Source organism: Xenopus tropicalis, chromosome 1 (genome assembly GCF_000004195.4).
Source record: "Xenopus tropicalis strain Nigerian chromosome 1, UCB_Xtro_10.0, whole genome shotgun sequence".
NCBI lineage: Eukaryota > Metazoa > Chordata > Amphibia > Anura > Pipidae > Xenopus > Xenopus tropicalis.
The window spans coordinates 168,210,355-168,231,490 of record NC_030677.2 but is presented as its reverse complement, the minus strand read 5'-3'; the positions used below and the strand labels follow the sequence as shown (position 1 = coordinate 168,231,490).

The 21,136-nt window shown below is 40.1% G+C and overlaps 1 protein-coding gene across 1 annotated transcript in view; it reads right to left on the bottom strand.

The window, feature by feature from the left end:
- The window catches only part of marchf3 (membrane associated ring-CH-type finger 3), a gene marked incomplete at its 5' end in the record, with an annotated part of 46,439 nt that extends 25,674 nt beyond the window's left edge, over window positions 1-20,765 (bottom strand). The window contains 2 exon segments of the mRNA NM_001007498.1: window positions 1,009-1,210; window positions 20,525-20,765. Of these exon segments, the coding sequence (NP_001007499.1) occupies window positions 1,009-1,210; window positions 20,525-20,709 (387 nt within the window).
- Between the last annotated feature and the right edge of the window lie 371 nt (window positions 20,766-21,136).

The following is a 21,136-nucleotide window of genomic DNA, read 5'->3' as shown; positions in this document are numbered from 1 at the left end:
GTTTTGCTTCCAATAAAGATCAATTATATCTTGGTTGGGATCAAGAACAAGCTACTGTATTATTGTTACAGAAAAAGGTTTAAAAGTTTGAATTATTTGATTAAAATGCACATGCCTCCTTGCATTTCAGAGCTTTCTGAATAACGGGTTTCCAGATCCTATTCCTGTATATATTTTGTATATCCTGCATTGGTCACTAAGCTCAGTAAGTGACAGCAGCACAGAGCATGTGCAGTGAATCAGCAGAAAGGAAGATGGGGAGCTACTGGGGCATCTTTGCAGGCACAACTCTTCCCTGATAAAGGGCTGCGGTTGCTTTTGGCTGGTTCAAAACCACAACTATAATTGGGGTAAGGTATTTTCTGTAGCATTTCTAGCCCACTTCATTTTTAAAATTTAGTTATCCTTTAAGCAGTGAGTGAGGATGGCATCACGCATTTTCCTGTAGGGTTCAAATGAACTGTAGAATGATACTTCTGTCTCAATACAAAAGACTCTACTTTTTGCTTTCTCTAGCACAAAGTGAGTGGGTGCATTTTTTGGATGATACTTTGGGAAATCCCAGGTCACTGTAACAGCAAGTCATGCGTAGCCCTTCCCTAATGTGAGCAGTTCAACATTTTCCATGGAAATAAAACCGCATGGCATTCTTCTACAGCATTTTGATTTCCTCAGTGATCCATCAGAAAGCATGCTACAGGCACGCCCAGCAGATTATTATAATGGTGTTCTTTTATTTTGCATCTGTACAGCACTTTCAGCACTTTAAGCCGAAAATCAGCATATCAATAAGATTATCATTATCACTGAAAAGTGGTATTAGAGGATGAGCAGCTGCTGTGGTATCTGAAGTTTTTTTTAAAAGAAAGCAGTAATTTATAGGAAATGATGTGTATTTCATATATTTACTAGCAGGTAAATGGTGTGCCTAATAAGAATATTCTAATATATCAAAATAAAGAGAATTCATTAGTAAATGGACATTCCCGCTGCTGGGCATTTACTGACCTCTACTAAGGGCCGAGGTTTGCGCTCCACAGAAAACCTGAAGTGACAGAGTTCACAGTAGCTGGTGTTAGAGGAGGAAAGCCAGTGCTCCAGGCAGCTTCGGTGTATTGTTCCTAACGTTCCAGTGCATTCACATGGAGAAAGGAGATCCTCTTGGGTACTTCCTTCATGGCAAATCCTGCACATTGGGCGGTCATTGAAGCTGCTGTGAAAGAAGCAAATTTGTTATTGAAAATGATCCTTCTGAGGTAGTTCTACAATGATAGCTGTGGAGAGAGAAATTATGGCTGAAAATTAGATTTGTGATTTGCTCTGCAGATGAAAATATAGAAATGGCAGCAAGAAAAGCGCTGTTCTATTTCTGGCTTGGCATTTCCAAATAATTCACTTGCTATTCCAGGTGATCCCCTGAGCACACAAACTAGATGCAAGCGTGACTTGGACCCCTAATAGCAGCAACTTTGTTCCCAGTGGGCCTAACATTGCCCGACACTAACAAAATACTGTATAGGGTCACAGAACCCATCAATAAGAATGCTTTTTTTACTTTATTGTATTTGTAAAATTACAATCACAGTATTCTTTTTAATTTTAAAAAATACAAATACATTAAAGCATCTTTAGAATATGCTGTAGGCCAATCTAATCCAAATAATCCAAAACCCTTTTCTAAGTCAGAAAATAATTTTTAATTTCTCTTTTTCTCTCTCTTGTGCCTTTTAAAGGAAGGCCCTGCATCTCACACCAATATATTGAAGTAAATAAATGTATAAAGTACATCTTATTAAGCTTGGGGCAGTCAGCCAAATCACTAGTCATTTTGGATAGACACTTGACAGTCGGCCAGGTAGGTGGTGCATAAGTCCATTCTGCCAGTGATCCTTGTTCTTATGTTGCCCCCAGATTTGAGCTAGGACAAGACACCTGGATAAGCTTCAGTAAGCATAAAAGAATGGGGAACATAACAGCAAGCACATTTCTGAAGCCCACAAATGCAGACAGCAAACTAACTACAACACAATGTCGCAAGAAAAAAATGCAAAAAAGTCTTCTACATATACATGACAAGACAAGCTTCCAATAGGAGTTCTCAGTGCTTTCAGTACACATACCTCACAAAGTGTTCCTGAGATGCCACAACAAGAGGCTCCAGTGTCTATTACCAAGCTGCAGCAGTATAGAAGGCTCATTTAAACACAGGGCATGGTTCAATAACAGGATGAGAACTGTGTCCTTAAAAGTAGAATTTAGGAAGGTACTTTCCCCTATATGCACAATGTATACATGGCAAAAGGTGCAGCATGTTCTGGCTTACTTTGTACCTGCCTCGAGCAGACACTCAGTGCAGAGTACTGGGCTCCCTATACGCATTGTGCTCCACATGGGCAAAGTCCATTATTGACTCCACACACACTCTGGAAATTAGATATACATGTATGCGATCTGTTATCCAGAGGGCTCCGAATTACAGGTCATCTCATCTCCCATAGACCCTTTTTTAACCAAACAGTTCAAAATTTTAAAACTATTTTCCTTTTTCTATGTAACAATAAAACAGTACCTTGTACTTGATCCCAACTAAGATATAATTAATCTTTATTGGAGCTAAATAATCCTATTGGGTTTATCTAAAGTTTATCTTATTCTTTAGTAGACAAAGTATGAAGATCAAAATTATGGAAAGACCCATTATCTGGAAAACCCCACGTCCCGAGCATTCTGGATTACAGATCCATACATGGTATTAGGTTGGGTCATGTTTCCTGCAAATAAACTATTTTCTTAATGCAGACACCCAAGCTATCTACAGATAATGCAGAAGAAGTGATTAGACATAGGTGAATTTTCATTGTACTACTGGCTCTTTCATGCTATGGGCCCTTTATACAGCACTGTCTTTTGTGAGATATGGAATTTATAGTTAGTTAGTTAATTAGTTAAAATAGTTTTAAACTACACCAGCGAGATTGATGCTTCTTCTAAAATCCTATGCCAACAGTTTAAAAGAAGATATTCTGTTGTCTGAGAGAACATGCAGGCCTTTATGCTCCAGCTCTGAATGCATGTCAAAAAGCATTACAGGCTTTAGCAGCATCTATGTATGCGGCAGGCTGGGAGATTTTAAGCTTAATAAAAAGAAAAGATCTAGGCTGTCTCATTTTTAAAATGGCATTTCTTTATATAGCCATGGAAATATGATTAGGTGCAGTGCATTGCTAACTGAGAGATTAGTAAGGCTCTTTAAATATGAACAAAGCTACAGTTTGCATTAGGTTTCTGTATGCAATAAGATGATGTACCATTTTGTACTGTGCCTAATGCTGTCAGATCAGTCAGTGCTCTGTTCCTATTCTATTACAGCACACATCTACTAGATGCTAAGCAGGAATGTTGGGTAGCTCCGTGTATTTATGGGAGTAAGCACTGAGGCATGTCTGGAACTGATCATCTAAGTTCTCAGGGAAAAGGTGGATAAGCCTGGCATTTATTTAGGAACTTGTGTGCCTTGGCTTGTGGCTGTAGGGATCTACATTTATCCTGCAGGAATAAAGCAGCCATAGGGCAGCTCAAAAGCACAGACATATGGAATCCCCTAAAGAGAATATGATGAGTGATTGGAAAAGACTATTCATTTTAATCCAAACATAAAAATATAGCATGGAGACTATTCATTTTAATCCAAACATAAAAATATAGCATAGCAGTTAGTGCTATGATGATAACCAGCATTAATAAATGCATGCTGGGAAAAATAGTTGTTCAGCAGTTGCAAAATCATTAGGTGCTGTATCACAGTAACCAGAAAACCCCAGAGGAAAGGTATGTTTCTCCCGGAATGCTTTGTCAGAGCAAATGTGGAGAATAACAGGAACTGTGTTTAGTCAGGCTGAAACGCCAGGGCAGGTGTTGGAATTAATCATCACCTGTTAAAAGGGGTGAGGCTCACAAAAAGACTATGAGTGGAATACTGTATATACTTGGTTTGCAGTTCACTAATAATGACTGAGGCACTTCAAATAAAGAAGGTTTTCTAAATATCCAAACTGCCAGTGGAAAGGGCCGTAAACCATGCTGTGAATAAAATACAGGCACAGACCTGTTTAAGTTCCACTGAGGGGCACATTAGGGCACATTCCCGAATGGGATAAATTCGGATTGGATACGATACGAAATTCGGATTGGATACGATCTCTTAAGATCTCAAATATCAACAATATGCTTAAGGAAAATCGTATTAGTCATGATAATATCGTTTTGGCGATCCGAAAATTACGAAATTTTCGTACCGAACGATCGTAAAATGCAGGAAAACCGTTCCAACTTTGATCCTTCTGTGCATGATTTTGGAAGCCTCCCATAGGACTCAATGGCACTCTGCAGCTCCAACCTGGCCCAAGGAAAGTCTCCCATAGGGCTCAATGGCACTCTGCAGCTCCAACCTGGCCCAAGGAAAGTCTCCCATAGGGCTCAATGGCACTCTGCAGCTCCAACCTGGCCCAAGGAAAGTCTCCCATAGGGCTCAATGGCACTCTGCAGCTCCAACCTGGCCCAAGGAAAGTCTCCCATAGGGCTCAATGGCACTCTGCAGCTCCAACCTGGCCCAAGGAAAGTCTCCCATAGGGCTCAATGACACTCTGCAGCTCCAACCTGGCCCAAGGAAAGTCTCCCATAGGGCTCAATGGCACTCTGCAGCTCCAACCTGGCCCAAGGAAAGTCTCCCATAGGGCTCAATGGCACTCTGCAGCTCCAACCTGGCCCAAGGAAAGTCTCCCATAGGGCTCAATGGCACTCTGCAGCTCCAACCTGGCCCAAGGAAAGTCTCCCATAGGGCTCAATGGCACTCTGCAGCTCCAACCTGGCCCAAGGAAAGTCTCCCATAGGGCTCAATGGCACTCTGCAGCTCCAACCTGGCCCAAGGAAAGTCTCCCATAGGGCTCAATGGCACTCTGCAGCTCCAACCTGGCCCAAGGAAAGTCTCCCATAGGACTCAATGGCACTCTGCAGCTCCAACCTGGCCCAAGGAAAGTCTCCCATAGGACTCAATGGCACTCTGCAGCTCCAACCTGGCCCAAGGAAAGTCTCCCATGGGGCTCAATGGCACTCTGCAGCTCCAACCCGGCCCAAGGAAAGTCTCCCATAGGGCTCAATGGCACTCTGCAGCTCCAACCCGGCCCAAGGAAAGTCTCCCATAGGACTCAATGGCACTCTGCAGCTCCAACCTGGCCCAAGGAAAGTCTCCCATAGGGCTCAATGGCACTCTGCAGCTCCAACCCGGCCCAAGGAAAGTCTCCCATAGGACTCAATGGCACTCTGCAGCTCCAACCTGGCCCAAGGAAAGTCTCCCATAGGGCTCAATGGCACTCTGCAGCTCCAACCCGGCCCAAGGAAAGTCTCCCATAGGGCTCAATGGCACTCTGCAGCTCCAACCTGGCCCAAGGAAAGTCTCCCATAGGGCTCAATGGCACTCTGCAGCTCCAACCTGGCCAAAGGAAAGTCTCCCATAGGGCTCAATGGCACTCTGCAGCTCCAACCTGGCCAAGGAAAGTCACGATACCGAAGCTTGAATGAATCCGAAACTTTCCTACTCGGCTCAACAATATGATTTTGTCGCAAAGTACGAAAAAGTCGCGCAAAATACGTCGCTCGGAGCATTCGTGGATTAGTAAATTAGTAAAAAAATAAATCTTTTTAGCATTAGACAATTACTCATTGCCTAATTTATGATATTAAGGTAAATAAATATCATTCAAATGGGCTGGAAATAGTTCCAGTATCCCCTTAAATAACAAGAAATGCAGCTAGCTGAGGTATAATTTTGGCATAAACCATTCATTTTAAATATAAATATATAAGGTTTAAAAGCACAATAGATCTCCTTTAGAACATGCTGTGATATTCAAATTCATTAGGATGTTAAATTAGTTTAGCAACTGAAAAAAATATTTAAAAATGCTTTGGACTTGTCACTAATTATACACCAGCAGCAATATGCCTTTTTATGATAAAATGTTAATTATGTTTCCTTACAATTAAATCCACAACAGGCTACAAGGCTACTTCCTTTCAGCAAATTATGGCTAATTATGCAAGTGTTTTCAGCTCTATCTAACCATTATGTACATTTTTCTTTCTTGTGTCCATTTCTCAATTTATCCAGAATACACAATTTAGACATTTACTGTCAAGGAAGAATCACGTATGTTGAAAATCTTTAAAGGGAAAATACACCCTTTTTTTTTACACAAGTTCCTTTAGTTGGTCCTATGTAGAAAATGTGAACATTATATACATATATGTGTGGCATATGTGGAGGATTCTGAGAATGGTTACAGACAATCCAAAGATCACCTCCAAAGACTTGCAAGAACATCTTGCTGCAGATGGTGTATCTGTACATAATTCTACAATTCAGCGCAATTTGCAGAAAGAACATCTGTATAGCAGGGTGATGAGAAAGAAGCCCTTTCTGCACTCACACCACAAACAGTCGCTTATTGTATGCAAAAGCTCATTTAGACAAGCGACAGTCATTTTGGAACAAAGTGCTTTGGACTGATGAGACAAAGTGCTTCTCGAGACAAGAAGCGCTTTGCATGGCGGAAGAAGAACTCCGCATTCCAAGAAAAACACCTGCTCCCTACTGTCAAATCTGGTGGATGTTCCATCATGCTGTGTGTCTAGTTCAGAGACTGGCGCCCTTGTTAAAGTCGAGGGTCGGATGAATTCAACCTAATATCAAGAAATTCTTCAGGATAATGTTCAAGCATCAGTCATAAAATTGAAGTTACGCAGGGGTTGGATATTTCAATAAGACAATGACCCTGAACACAGTTGGAAATCTACAAAGGCATTTATGCAGAGGGAGAAGTACACTATTCTGGAATGGCCATCACAGTCCCCCAACTTGAATATCATCAAAAATCTATGGGATGATTTGAAGCAGGATCTTGGATGAGCCAGGGGGGCCAAGACTCAGCAGGACTAGGGTCTACCAGGACTATACCCAGTACCCCAGTTCACCAGTCTGACCCCTATTAAGGTATTTATATAGAAACATAGAGGTCTTTTTGTATAACTGGTCAAACTATGTTAGAAATCATCTGTTTTCTGGCAACTTTTTCCCTATTCAGGAAATGTTTTCTTTTCTAAGCAATATAGAGTTATGTTAAATATGTTGCCATCTGTTCTACACTCCTCTGCTTCATAGCCAAGTACCTTTCAATGTACCAAGTATCCTAATTTATTACTATCAGAATATAATATTCATGAGTAGTTTTCTCTAATGATATCCACTTTTCGTTAACCTGTAGTCTTGATACTAATGTCATTTTGGTTCTTCTAGCTTTTGTGATCACTTGGTTGCTGCTCAATATTACAGTACTTTATATCTGAAGAAAGGCAACAAGAAATACTAAGGTGCAGATTCATGAAATCACGAGTTCGAATCCTGAATGGGATAAATTCAGATTGGATACGAAAATTTCTGAAGATCGCAAATATCACGAAAATGCTTACGAAAAAATCGAATTAGTCACGATAATATCATATTGGCGATCCGAAAGTCCCGAAATTTTCGTACTGAGCGTTTTTAAACAGCGGCAAAACCTTTTACGATTTTTTTCGTGCAAGCGTATGAAAAAGTTGTGCAGGCGCCGAAACAATTCGGCAAAAATACACTTGGAGCGTGTCGTGTCTTAGTAAATCTGCCCCTAAATGTATGGAGTTTACAGATGTGTTGCAATGAAAATTGGTGCAAATATTCTATTAATCTGGCCATGCATTTAAATATTGGCTTGTTAAGTGAGGGTCAAAGTGGTCAAAGTGGACAAATCTAAGGCCACCAGGCCATTTAGTTGGACTACAGGCACACGTCAGAAGAGAACTGCCTGCTCGCCAAAAGGATTTTCCATTATGCCTGATATCTGCCAGAAGTATAAGTAGCTGTGCCCCAGGGAAACCTATGCTTCTCCCCTCCATGATACCTCCCCAGCACAGTCAAAGAATAAAGGGGAAAGAGTATGTAATAAACAGGAGCCTTGCTAAATTCTCACTTCAAAAGGAATCCAGAATTTCCTCTTTTAATAGGCTCTTTTAATTAACCATTCGTATGATTATTAACAGTAACGGGAAAAAATATATTCTCCTTTGAGTTTTTTCATTCCAGACCACATCTGGCAAATTAAAATATCCCATATCTATCAACCTTGCCCTTAAGGTCCATTTCAGTGATTTGCTCCACTAACAGTTTATATGGTTTTACATTTTCCCCAGGGGATTATAAATGACTCCTGATTAAAATACAGCACATCCCCTCCCTGATTTTCATGGTACCATGTACGAAATCTGTTTTCCCCTTCCACTGCAGTTTCTACTCCCTTCCTGTATATATGTTTTCTTTTCCAAGTAGGGGCTAGCCATGCATGCAAAGCTATGCCCCAGTTATGTTCTTCATTATCCTGGGCTCGGTGATAGATACCAGTTCAAGTTCCATCTAATAACATGTCAGTAATTGCACCTAACCTCTTAATTTAAAGTATTATGTCCTACAGTGCAATTACTGTTGCCTAAAATGATGACTGATGTTGCTAAAAAGCTTGAAATCAGTACCGCATTAATGTCAGTCGCAACCGCAAATATAAAATAATATCCTTAAATGTATGATTAAATCATGTAAGGCATTCTCCCTATTTGTTCTCTAATGCAGTTTTTTTTATAAATGTTAATATAACTTGCAAAACTAACTAAATCATTAAAGATCAGCAGAGCGGTTTGAAAAATGTCCAGGACAAGGCTGCACTCTGTAAACAGTTCAGGAAACAGTTATCCAGAAAATTATATATTATGGGAATATATTTTCCCACAGACTCCTTTTAAAGATAATAATTTCAATTTTTAAAGCTGATTTCCTTTTTCTCGGTAACATCTGAGCTGCATGGCTCTATATTTGTGGCATATACGCAGGGGCACTGCTGCCATAGGGAAAGTTGAAAAATAAAGGAAGTTTTATTGCTACTGAAGGGAAGTGCTGCAATCTTTACAACTCTGATTGGGAAGGTATGTAAAGAGAAACACATTTTTTTTTCCAGATTAATTATTACAGGTAAATATAAATAGAATTAGCTTAAAACTGACTCTATGGCAGATGGCCTTTATGTAATTTAGAGCAATCTGGATATTGGGTTCCTGGATGAGATTTATAATACTTATAGTTCTATAGAAGTCCTGCCAATAGCCACATGAGCTATACTGAAATGCCCCATTTTCCTCTTTCCCCTTTCCAAGACTTTTTTTTAGATGGGACACAAAGAATAAGTGAGCATAATGCTTAAAAGTTATGCCATAAAAATGCTCTATGTATACTATGGTGCTAGCTTAGAAAATCATTTGCCTGGGGCAGGGATAAAAACCAAGTCTGCAATGTTGTTACAGGATAACTTTTTTTACGCTCACTGCATTAGGCCTTAAATGAAATGCAGCAGAATTTATTAAGTAGAAAGAATTAGCAGGCACTGTTCCCTTTAACTACCAAAAGTGCTAGTTAAATCTGCTTCATCACAAAGGCAGCAGAACACAACACATTGGAGCAAGTGGCTCAAACATACAGTTCAATCAATATGAACAGCTGGCTCATATTCATTTTTTCATGGTAGAGATGTGAATGATGTTTTTTAATTGTTTAAAATGTTTAATTGAATTCCTATGCAAACAGATACACATTTGAGCTGATCCAATCGGCTAGGGGACACCTCTCCTGTCTGACCAATTAGCACTTAAAATGGGCTTCATAGAGCAGAACTAGTTCTATAAGATCACTGTAAGGGGATTTTAGTTCTGATTTAGCCTACTGAACTGAGACTCTTTTGTTTGTTTTTGCCCCTTTCATGCATTTCCCTGTGTTTACCTGATTCATTCCCTAAATTGCACTTTAGAGGCCCTATGGATTCTAGAAAATCATATGTCGGAGGTGCTGCTGTAAGATGCCATAGAGCATAGACAGTCACTATTTATTGGGCTGGTGGGGGGCTGTTTGGGCCTCTGTGTACTTGAAATGCCAGGGCCTGTTTTGAATGCCAGTCGAGGCCTGACACTTTGAGATGCTTACAAATTATACACTCCCTCCCTATATAAAGCAGAATGCAAAGTGGATTTCCAGACATCAAGATTTTGCATTTCTTACTGCAATTTGGTGTTTATCCAAGTTAGATGTATCCACATCTAACTTCCATTTCTTTTACTAAATACCATAAATTATGCATACTTTAACCAATAGTTCAATTAATACAGACAATTTAGCACTAATAATTAGTGGCACATTTATGGAATGCTATACATGAATGGATGAAAACATTAATTACTGAGTTTCTAGGATAACGATTGGGTATTGCCTACAGAATCTAAATAATACAAAGAGGATTTTACATTTACATAAACAAATTCAAATTCAAGTAAATATATTTGTGGGGTTACATAAAAACGCATAAATGAATTAATAAAGATGTGACTACAAATGCCCAACACATACATATTTGTCTTTTTTTTCAGTGCCAAACTATTTTTTCAACATTGAGGTTTCTTTGGGGTATATATTGCCTACCTAGGAAAAGGATATAATGTATGTAAACCTCAGCTTTCTAAATTTGTCTAGAGACAGCTTTTTGTAATAGGAAAAATAACCCTAAATACTATTTTAAAATATAGAGAAATATATTGGAAACATATTTTATTATACAAGCAAAAATATAAAGGATTTACTGTAGAAAGCCCATGGCTCCATAGCGTGACACAACATATATGGATAGTTATATGGATATCATTTATATCATCATGTTAAATTTTCAAAGCACCACACCAGAAAAAAAAAACCTCAAGAAAAAAAAAAACACCCTTTAGACTGCACAGCCAAATATGCCCCTAGCACTGAGAAGAGTCCATTAAATCATGGTGGGAATTTAATGAGGATGTGCAAGTTAGAGGACCAGAGGCTAGACACCTATGTATTACCACCCTTCCATCCCTCATGAGTACAGCGATACGGATTGCAGGCAGCACTCTATTCATGGGGACGGCCAAAATGCTGAATAATCTGCAGCAATTCAGGGACAGATGTAGGCAGTATACAAAGTGCAAGAATGATAACCAGTTGTGGCTGTTTTGTTTGTACATTGCACACTGACTTCCCTTAAAGGTGTAGGTACCCCCCAGTGTAAATAATCCCTTACTTGATACCCTGGGTTGGTGCTCCTGTTAGTACAAAACTGTGCCGGCCCTGGGGTGCTTGCAAGTGAGCGATGCTCTTCCTTCTTTGTTATTTCTTCAAAATCCCAGGGCCAACACATGCACTGAAGAGTGAAAAGGCTGCCTTTTTTTCAAGTTCTGCTTTTTACCTTACAACGCATATGGCACGAAGAAAGAAGCACCGACCCAGGGTCTTATATATTCGATTACAAATCACTGAGGGTGCCTAACATTTGGTCTTTATGCAAAGCTTTATCAGAAGGGTCTATGTAAATACAGCCATAATCACTTACAGAAACAATGCTCTTAGTCCTTTGTGAAAAGAAATACCACATTTCTTTCCTTCTATTCTGTACACATGATCTTCTGAGTCAGACTTCCTTCTCTCAGCAAAATCCTTCTGTGCATGGCACGAGTCTGTGCAACTTCCTCTCTCCTCTCCCCCTTCCACCCCCCTCCCCTCCCTGCTGTAATCTGAGCTGACAGCTGTTCCAGGCAGCAGTGTGCCTACAGGGAAGTGATGTTAGACCAAACTAAAATGGCAGCTGCAATCTTAAACAAACAGAAAGAGACTCTAGGGCTGTTTACTCAAGTATGATAAAGCTTTCTTCAGAATAAATATTGCATTCTAGCTAGCACTATGTAGCTAATTTATTGGCAATAAACTGACTTAGTAGCATTCCTTTTCCTTTAAAGGTGTAACTGTAGTGTGGATAGTTTGGTAAAATAGGTTAGTGCTGGACAAAATTTGATTTGCTTTCATTTTTAAAAAAATGAGTTACTTTTCTGACAAATTCTGTGTTTATGGCAGATGCTTGTGATGATAGGTGTCCCCTGCAAAGCCACCATGGAGTTAAAGGTACAGTAACACTAAAAATGTAAATGCTTTTAAGTAATTAAAATATAATGTACTGTTGCCCTGCTCTGATAAAAGTGGTCTGTTTGCTACAGAAACCCTACTATAGTTTATATAAAGAAAGCTGCTGTGTAGCCATGGGGGCAGCCATTCAAATTGAAGATAAGAAAAAAGGCACAGGTTATATAACAGATAATCTGTGTATATTCCCATTGTATTCTACAGAATTTATCTGGTATCTGCTATGTAACCTGTGCCTTTTCTCCTTTTTGCCAGCTTGAATGGCTGCCCCCATGGCTACACAGCAGCTTATTAATATTAACTATGGTCGCGTTTCTGCAGCATTCACACCACCTTTACCAGAGCAGGGCAAAAGTACATTATATTTTAATTACTTTAAAGCATTTACATTTTTTAGTGTTACTGTTCCTTTAATACTTACTCAACACCTTAAACTCATTTTCTTTTAATTGTGGAAAGTCCACATTTATCCCTGTATAATATTTAATTATATTCCAACAAACTATAATTGGAATATGAACTCTGAGTGCTATTAAGTTGGGAATTTATTTTAGCGGTGTAGATGAAAATATATTTTCAACAAAAATATTCACAGTCTCTGTTGGGAAAAACTACAAAATTTCAAGGACACTTAAAAAGTTACAATAACCTCAAATTAAAGCTCAGCTCTTCACACTTGAGGTAACCAAGGTTTGCCATATTATCATTCCTTAAGCAAGCAACCTCAAGAGAAACCAACCTGGATAATTCTGAATTCAGCTCGTATCCTAACTGAGCATATCAGGGGTCATCTTACTGACTATTTTACATTTGTACAAAAGGTAACAGTCTGCGTCGCTGTTTGGCTGGGGAATAAATTGTACAAATCACAGCAAAACTCTGAAACTGCTGTCTATTAGATTCCTCCTTGTAAAAAAAAAAAAAACTAGTGAAACATGTTAAATATCATTGTTATGGAGCAGCGGACACTAGAGAAACAGATATTATCCAAGAAATACACAGAATTTATCATTTATTTCCATCATTTATTTACACTCAGGTTGTGCATTCCCCCCTTCTGCCCCCTACCCCTACCCGCCATATACTTAGATTTGCCAACTGGTCGGTAAACCACCTTTCAAGGTGGGTGCTAGTATTACAAACTTACCAGAAATGTAGTAAATTTGTAATACCCCTAAGTTTAGTGCCTGGCCCGCCTCAGATCCACCCCAATGTGCTCAATGATCAGCCCCCCTTCCATCTATGTGTCATTACCCGCCTCTTTTACACCATTTCTCTTCCCATGTTACAACAGTCTGCCCACTTTCGTGCCCCCCATTGGCTGCTAAGATTCTTTTCATAAGGTGGCAACCCAAACTTGTCCTGTTGCCTGCTTGGCAGCTAATGCCATCTTGCATGTAGCTTTGTGCTGCTAGGTGCTGTACTTTTCCAAGATACAGAGGAGCTAGGGAGACGTTTTATTCTGGTGTTTGCTTCTATTGGGTGCCAAATGCCAATGTTTGAGTATGCAGTGCTGCTATCATTTTCAGAAAGGGACAGAGCAGCATCTCTTCACCTGTTTTGTTTTAGCTCTTTGTCTACTCAATGTCTGCTGTCCTGACCTGGGCTCCTCTTTTGACCGCTAGTAAGACTAGGGAGACTTCATAGGCTCTTTGGAGCCAAGAAGTGATTAATGGATGCATTCCTTACTAATTATTTTTGACTTGTACCCCTTGTTCTCCCTACTTTTGTATCACTTTTTCTAGCAAGATATTTACTGAATTTCATCAGATATTCTTGTGTGTGGCAGACAAGACAGTCTGATTTCTAAGAAGCCTATGAAAGAAATTACTAAACAGAAGGATGCTTCTAATCTAGGATGGCTCTTTCAAACTAAGGTTATTTTTTTTGGGATTTTCTGATTGTTTAAACTATTCAGCTGCCGGATGATTTTTTTCCATAAAAATTTCAGGAAATTCAAAGCAGGTTTTCAACATTTTGTGCTATTTTACTTTTCTCCAACCTGGGTTAAACCTATGGACAGTCTGCCTAAAAGGTCTAGAGCTCATGTGGTTTAAGGATTTTGGAATCAGCAGGGAGCGAAGACCCTACTTCCCTTCTGGACAGTATTTTTGGTGGAGGAATATAATGGTACTTTCAATACAACTGTAACCCTTTCTTGGCACATTCACTTATATATGGCTGTATTTTCAGGAGATGTGTGTTCTCAAAGAATATTGATACTGGGAACTGGGAACAGCGCAGTGCCTCCACCTAGTGGACACTGAGGAACACACCTCTAGGGGATTTCCACTAGGAAATAATCACACACAGGTTTGGCAGAAATGTTAAACTTTATATAACTGTTGGAGTTGGAAGTTAACACTTTATGTATAACTGATTTTCCTGCTCTGAGGAACCCATGTAGTTTATCCACAGCTGGCACCGACAGTCTCTATAGATGCCCAATCCCCACTTGGATCCGGATAAACCGCAACCCTTAGGTTAGTTCAGTCCCTTCCCCAAGAGCTCTTTAGTCCCCCCAGGTAGCGCTACCTGCCCCAGAGTACCTTCCCTGTATAAAGGTGGCTGCTCCCACGTAGCAGGCAAACGAACAATACCTGTTCACAGCAGGGGACACACACTAGAGACACCACAGAGGACTGATTCCTTCCTGGCAGCCCAGCAGACTTTTATTCTTTCAAGTCTAACACACAATATGGCTGCTCACACTGTATCTCTTTCAACTCTGGCAAACAACAGCAGGGGCTCCCTTTATAAACTGCTGGGCCCGCCCCTAGATTTTTGGCTCCAAAGCTTAGGCACACCTCTCCCAGACGTGCACTGGGGCAGCCAGCCAACCGGATCCCTCCCCAGGCTGTAGCTAGGCTGGATGAGATCACAGACTGAGAAACAGGGGACAGGGTTCTCTGATCCCCTACACAACTGCTGTGGCTTGTCTGAACTTGCAGTTAGGAATTAGGAGATTAAAATATTTTAAATTGGGGAAACGAGACATTAGACTTTGGCCTCTCCTGTCTTCTAAATAATTTTGGAAATAATCTAGAAACTAAAAAATATATGGGATGTCATTAACTCTTTATGAAATTGGCCCTGGAAGGTTTTCTATATGGAGATTAAAGGCCCCCATACACGGGCCGATAGAAGCTGCCGATATGGGTCCCTTGGACCGACTTGGCAGCTTATCTGCCCGTGTATGGGCAGAAACGAGCGATATCTGGCCTAAAATTGGCCAGCTATAGGTCGGCCAGGTTAGAAAATCCAGTCGGATCGGGGACCGCATTGGCTCGTTGATGCGGTCCCCGAACCGAGTGCCCCATTGCTGCCTACATAATCTGATCGTTTGGCCCCAGGGGGGATATCGGGGGAAGATCCGCTCGCTTGGCTATCTCGCCAAGCGAGCAGATCTTACCGTGTACGGGGACCTTAAGTAAAGGTTCCCTCTTCCTTCCTGTTCCAGATCTTATTTGGTAATATAGATTTGTTTTTCTGATCTCAAAATGTTAAAACTGGAGGCTTGGTTTTAACTATAATAACAAGTATAATAGTTTCTCAGACAAAAAGTGTGCATGCAACAGCCCCACAGTATGCCTCCTTGTGAACTAAATGTGGTTTTAGGATCATTATGCTCATTGCATTTTTTAACCCCTTTAGTTTGTGGATATTGGCAGCTGACTTACAGAGAAGTTCAGCTGGCTACATCATATGCTTGTGAGACTTTAGCTGTGGTTTGTTAGGATTATATTGTCACATCTATTAGGATAATGGGACTTAAAGCCTCCTCTGTCAGGACCAATTATCCTTGATTCACTAGGATTGCAGGATTATCTTTCTCAACAGCCAACAGATTTGCCATACATGACCAGCATGTTCAATATTGGTCAAACTGCCAACCAAATCTAAGTACAGAAAGCTTAACACTCTTATACTCACACATTTGAGACACAAACTATATATGATATGTGCGGAAAGGGTAAATTAATCTGGTCATCGCTGTTTGTAAGTAATTAGGGCCTTTCTAACCTCTAAAGTTTCTACATGGAACCATAGAATTGTCTAATTGTCTAATTATAGAAGTTAAATGAGGTAATTAAAAAGCTGCTTCCACCTGCCTTAAAGCACTATGTACTGACTCGGCATATAAAATAGGAGGATGCAAACACAAACATTAAACTCAGTATCTGAAGGAATGCTAATTATGCCTTGTTCTTGGCCATAGTTTCCCTTTATTAATGTCTATGAAACTGCACTGGCAGGATGAGAGTACTTATACAGACTGTTGTTCTATATAAATTGCAGGATAAATGAAGAGGCAGTTTAATGCTCATGAGTCAGCCCGTAAAACCTGCAGTCAGCAGAAATCACGTGCAAGTTGTGTTTATGAATACACGTGTAACTTCAAGTGGATTACACACTGCACTTCTGAATTAAGTAGTTAGACAGATGGATAGATAGATAGATACATAGACAGACAGACAGATAGATAGATAGATAGATAGATAGAATGTACTGTATACTATTGAATCTCAGAGGGAAAAGCATCTTTCCACTTTCTACCTTCAGGCATTAAAAGCTGCAGAGAGGCCATGCTGATAGCTTATTGGCCCGTGTATGGTGCCCTCAGAGGGGCCTCCCCAACCAATATCTGGTTGAAAATCAGCCAGATATCAATTGGGCAGTTTTAAAAATCCCGTTGAGGCAAGAAACACATCAGCTTGTTGATGCAGTCCTTGACCCAACTGCCTGCTCATGCTGCGTTGTGATCTGATTGTTTGGCCCAAGGGCACAACAATATTGCCTGCCTCAAAATGGGCAAATGGGTAAAAGATCTGTTCATTTGGCTTTATTCTCTCCTACTCCTACTAAGGGTTTGCCCACCTACCATTATTATATGTATGTTGTATGTTGTATGTTATTTCATACATGGATTTCAGGTTTCTTTGTCATGGCACAAAGTACATTTTGTTGTGCCTGGGCTAAAGGAGACTAATCCTCCAAAAATACTTTTCCACTGGTGTTAGTGTAAATTGCCACCAGTAACACATTTTAATTATATAACCAAAAGAAATTGCCTTCTTTCTGCCTTCTTCTCTAGTGGTTATGCTATCCAAATTTTTTACACACCTAGGGGCCCACTTATCAATGTACGATTGTGTCTGAATACTAACAGTTTTAGAACTGTTGTGCAACAAAATTGTATTTGTCACAAGTACGAAAGCTTCAGATTCATTCCAGCTTCGGTATCGTGACTTTCCTTTGGCCAGGTTGGAGCTGCAGAGTGCCATTGAGCCCTATGGGAGACTTTCCTTGGGCCAGGTTGGAGCTGCAGAGTGCCATTGAGCCCTATGGGAGACTTTCCTTGGGCCAGGTTGGAGCTGCAGAGTGCCATTGAGCCCTATGGGAGACTTTCCTTGGGCCGGGTTGGAGCTGCAGAGTGCCATTGAGTCCCATGGGAGACTTTCCTTGGGCCAGGTTGGAGCTGCAGAGTGCCATTGAGCCCTATGGGAGACTTTCCTTGGGCCAGGTTGGAGCTGCAGAGTGCCATTGAGCCCTATGGGAGACTTTCCTTGGGCCAGGTTGGAGCTGCAGAGTGCCACTGAGTCCTATGGGAGGCTTCCAAAATCATGCACAGAAGGTTCAAAGTCAGAAAGCCTTTTGCGCCGTTTACGATAGTTCGGATACGAAAATTTCCGTGCAAATTACGAGTATGATTTGAGACAATTTGCTTTAAATACGAAAATTTCTGATGTGCGTTAATTTTGTGAAAAGTCACGTCTTGCTTATACGAAAATATCGTGGTACGATCTGAAAGTTACGAAATTTTCGCATCCGAACGATCGTAAACAGCGCAAAAACCTTTGAACCTTCAGTACATGATTTTGGACGCCTCCCATAGGATTCAATGGCACTCTGCAGCTCCAACCTGGGCAAAAGAAAGTCACGATACCGAAACTTGAATGAATTCCGAAACTATCGTACTCGTTGCTACAAATACAATTTTGCCTCACAAATTGTCGCAAAGTACGAAAAAGTTGCGCAAATTAATGAATAAAATCAAAGAAAATAAGCACAGTTCTAAAACTTGGAAAAAAAACAAATTTTTAGTAATTGGACACAATTGTACAATGATAAATGGGCCCCTTATAGTCTAGTCACACTGACAGCAATGGAAAGGTATATTCTGTCATTTTGTGGCCTGTTCTGGAGGAGATTAAGTGCAGGGGACAAAGCATACCATGTGCAATTACCATTAAAGAGTTCTGGAGCACTGCATACAGAGTGAGGCCCAACTCCTTGCAACCCATTCTAGGAGGGCAAATAGTCACACCTCAGTTGCAACCTGCTGGTCAGGGTGCAAAGCAGGAAAGACAGGGAGCTTTGCACTTTGCCTGTTAATTAAGAAATAGGGCTGATAGTATATTGCCATAAAATAAAGTAAAACAAAAGCTTCATATTAAAGATTAGGTTATGAATAATTGCAGGCAACATCCTCTGCAGCCAACAACTAATATATTTACTAAACTTCTTGGTTGCTACTCCTTAATTCAATACTTTAGCTTTATATTAAAGACTAAACATTTCATTTTCTTACAGCATTTTTATTCTCTCAATAAGTTAGCTCCTTAATGCAATATATATGTACATACAGTGAAAATCTCTGTGTTTTACATGCTGGTGACTTTAGCCTGTGTATTATTTGCTTTCTTTTATTGGGCTAAAATACATATGATGTAAAATAATGCATTACACAGTATATAGGATTAGAAGAAAAATAAATCTTTTTTACAAACGTAGTCCAGGAGCCCCAGACCCTCAGAAAGGGGAGCAAAAACCCATATAAACCAATGCACAAGTTCAGCACTCAAAAAAAATGCATAGGTCACCAAATCGTTAAGTTCAAAACAAAAAAACTTTATTGAAGCTACATTCTTAAAGATAGAGATGTAGCTTCAATAAAGTTTTTCGTATTTAATTTAATTTTTTGATGACCTGACAAACTTGATTTATGTGTCGTTAAAATACTGTACATATGGTCTGACCAGAGATCACTTACATTGTACTTATTTGTGCAAGCTTCAGCTGCACTTAGAAACATTGTTTCTCACATTTAATTAAAAAGTAGCTTTTGGCAGAGAGCCCAGAAATCTTAATGAGCGGCACCTGCACTTAGATACATTGTTTCTCACATTTATTTAAATAAGTGGGCTTTTGGCAGAGAACCCAGAAAGTTAACAAGCCGCCCCTGCACTGAGATACAATTGTAACTAATAATCTAAATAGGTCTCTTGCGGGAACTGAGACTTGCAGCTTAAAGGGCAATTTCTTAACAAAACTGTAATAACACATAAAATAAGAACCCAAAACCCCCCTGAAATGTGTTCAAACTTGAAATAACCTGCCATATTTCGTCAAATGGGAGTGGTATTTAGGGGATGTGGTTGCAAAAATGGGCATAGTTAAAATTTTTCTTTTTGTCCCTCTTTCCATTTTCAAAATGTTGGGAGGTATGCTATAACACATTTTCTGGGGCATGACTATAAATATATATATATATAAAAAAATACAATTTTAAAGTCAGGGTTCATTTAGCAGACTGGAGGCCATTACAAAACAATGGGGGTGATAAAGAATGTCTCAAGCTTATAGACATAAGGCAAAAGGAAAATTAGAGCTAGCAATGCACAATTCAGCATCCTCTGACCAAATGGGCAGTATACTGGCTCATAATGTAAAGACCCAAAACAATGGATTCCCCCAATCAGCATTTTATAAAGACAATCATGCCCTGCCCATAGCCAAGGTCAGCATCAGCTCACAGATTCAGTCTGCTTCTCACAGGTTATTGGATTGAATTATAGAAGCTGTAGGTTAAGAACTTCTGTAGGGGTGTAGGCTGAACAACCAAATGCTGTATTATCCCCCTGGCTCTCTGCCCTACCCTAAGCAGCCATTTTTATAAGTTTGTAAGTGATGATAAAACCAGTCAAACACACAAAAAGTTCAAAAGTATGTATAATGTGATTATTATGAGCAGAAAACATTCCGTCCCTGCATAATTTCATTGTTAAACATGAATGGGAGCTGCCATATTTCACATGAGCATTGTGTGCAGACTGCAAAATAAAAGGCTCCATCTTTATTGGATAAATGATGGAAAAAGTCTGGCCCAAGAAAGACAGCTCTCCCAATACAGGGGCAAATATGAAGCCAAGGAAAGTTCTGTGCTTAAAACAATCTATTCACTTGCTGCATAAAAAGAACTTACATGCAAAGTAAACCATCCTCTCTCTAATTCTGACAAAAAGGACAAACACATTAAATGTATATTTTTTGTAGACATGTATAATGATGCAGCTATGCTCAGGAGCTCAGGCGATGACAAAGATAATGAGATTGTGTTACCTCTGGGTTGTGAGGGTCCGCACTACAGTTGAAAGCAGCTGACCGTCCTTTGCTGAAACTTGCATGACATACTGTGGCTGCCCATTCACAAGACTGCTACAGTCTTCCACTGTCTTTCCAGAAGGGGCCGAGCTTGTGCAGTCTGGTAAGACCTCAGGCAGGTGACTGCAGCGGCTGGTTGTCATAGTGACAGACAGCAATTACAGTGCTAATGGCTTCCGCATATGTACTGGATTTCCATCTGCAAGACACCAGAATGCAGTTTATAGTGGATTGTTAACAGTTTAGCACATGGAAAACATTTCCATGCACCTTTAATTTCATGGTTATTGGGTTTGCAAAGTTTGGACTGTAATTTCTTAGTTTACAAAGGAATGAGGAATTAATACCAAACTTGGGAGACATAAGATTACTATAGTACAAGAACTTGGCACATGGGGGGACAGCAATAGATGTATTCCCAAATCAAACTAGGCTATTTCTTCAACTTCTTCATGCTAGGAGTCCTTTTTAGTCAGAGATGTAGGCACTTCTTGCAGTAATGGGTAATATCAGGGTTGAAGTGGCCTGACAGAGCACCAGAGGATCCCCCAATGGGCCCCAGCCAAGGGC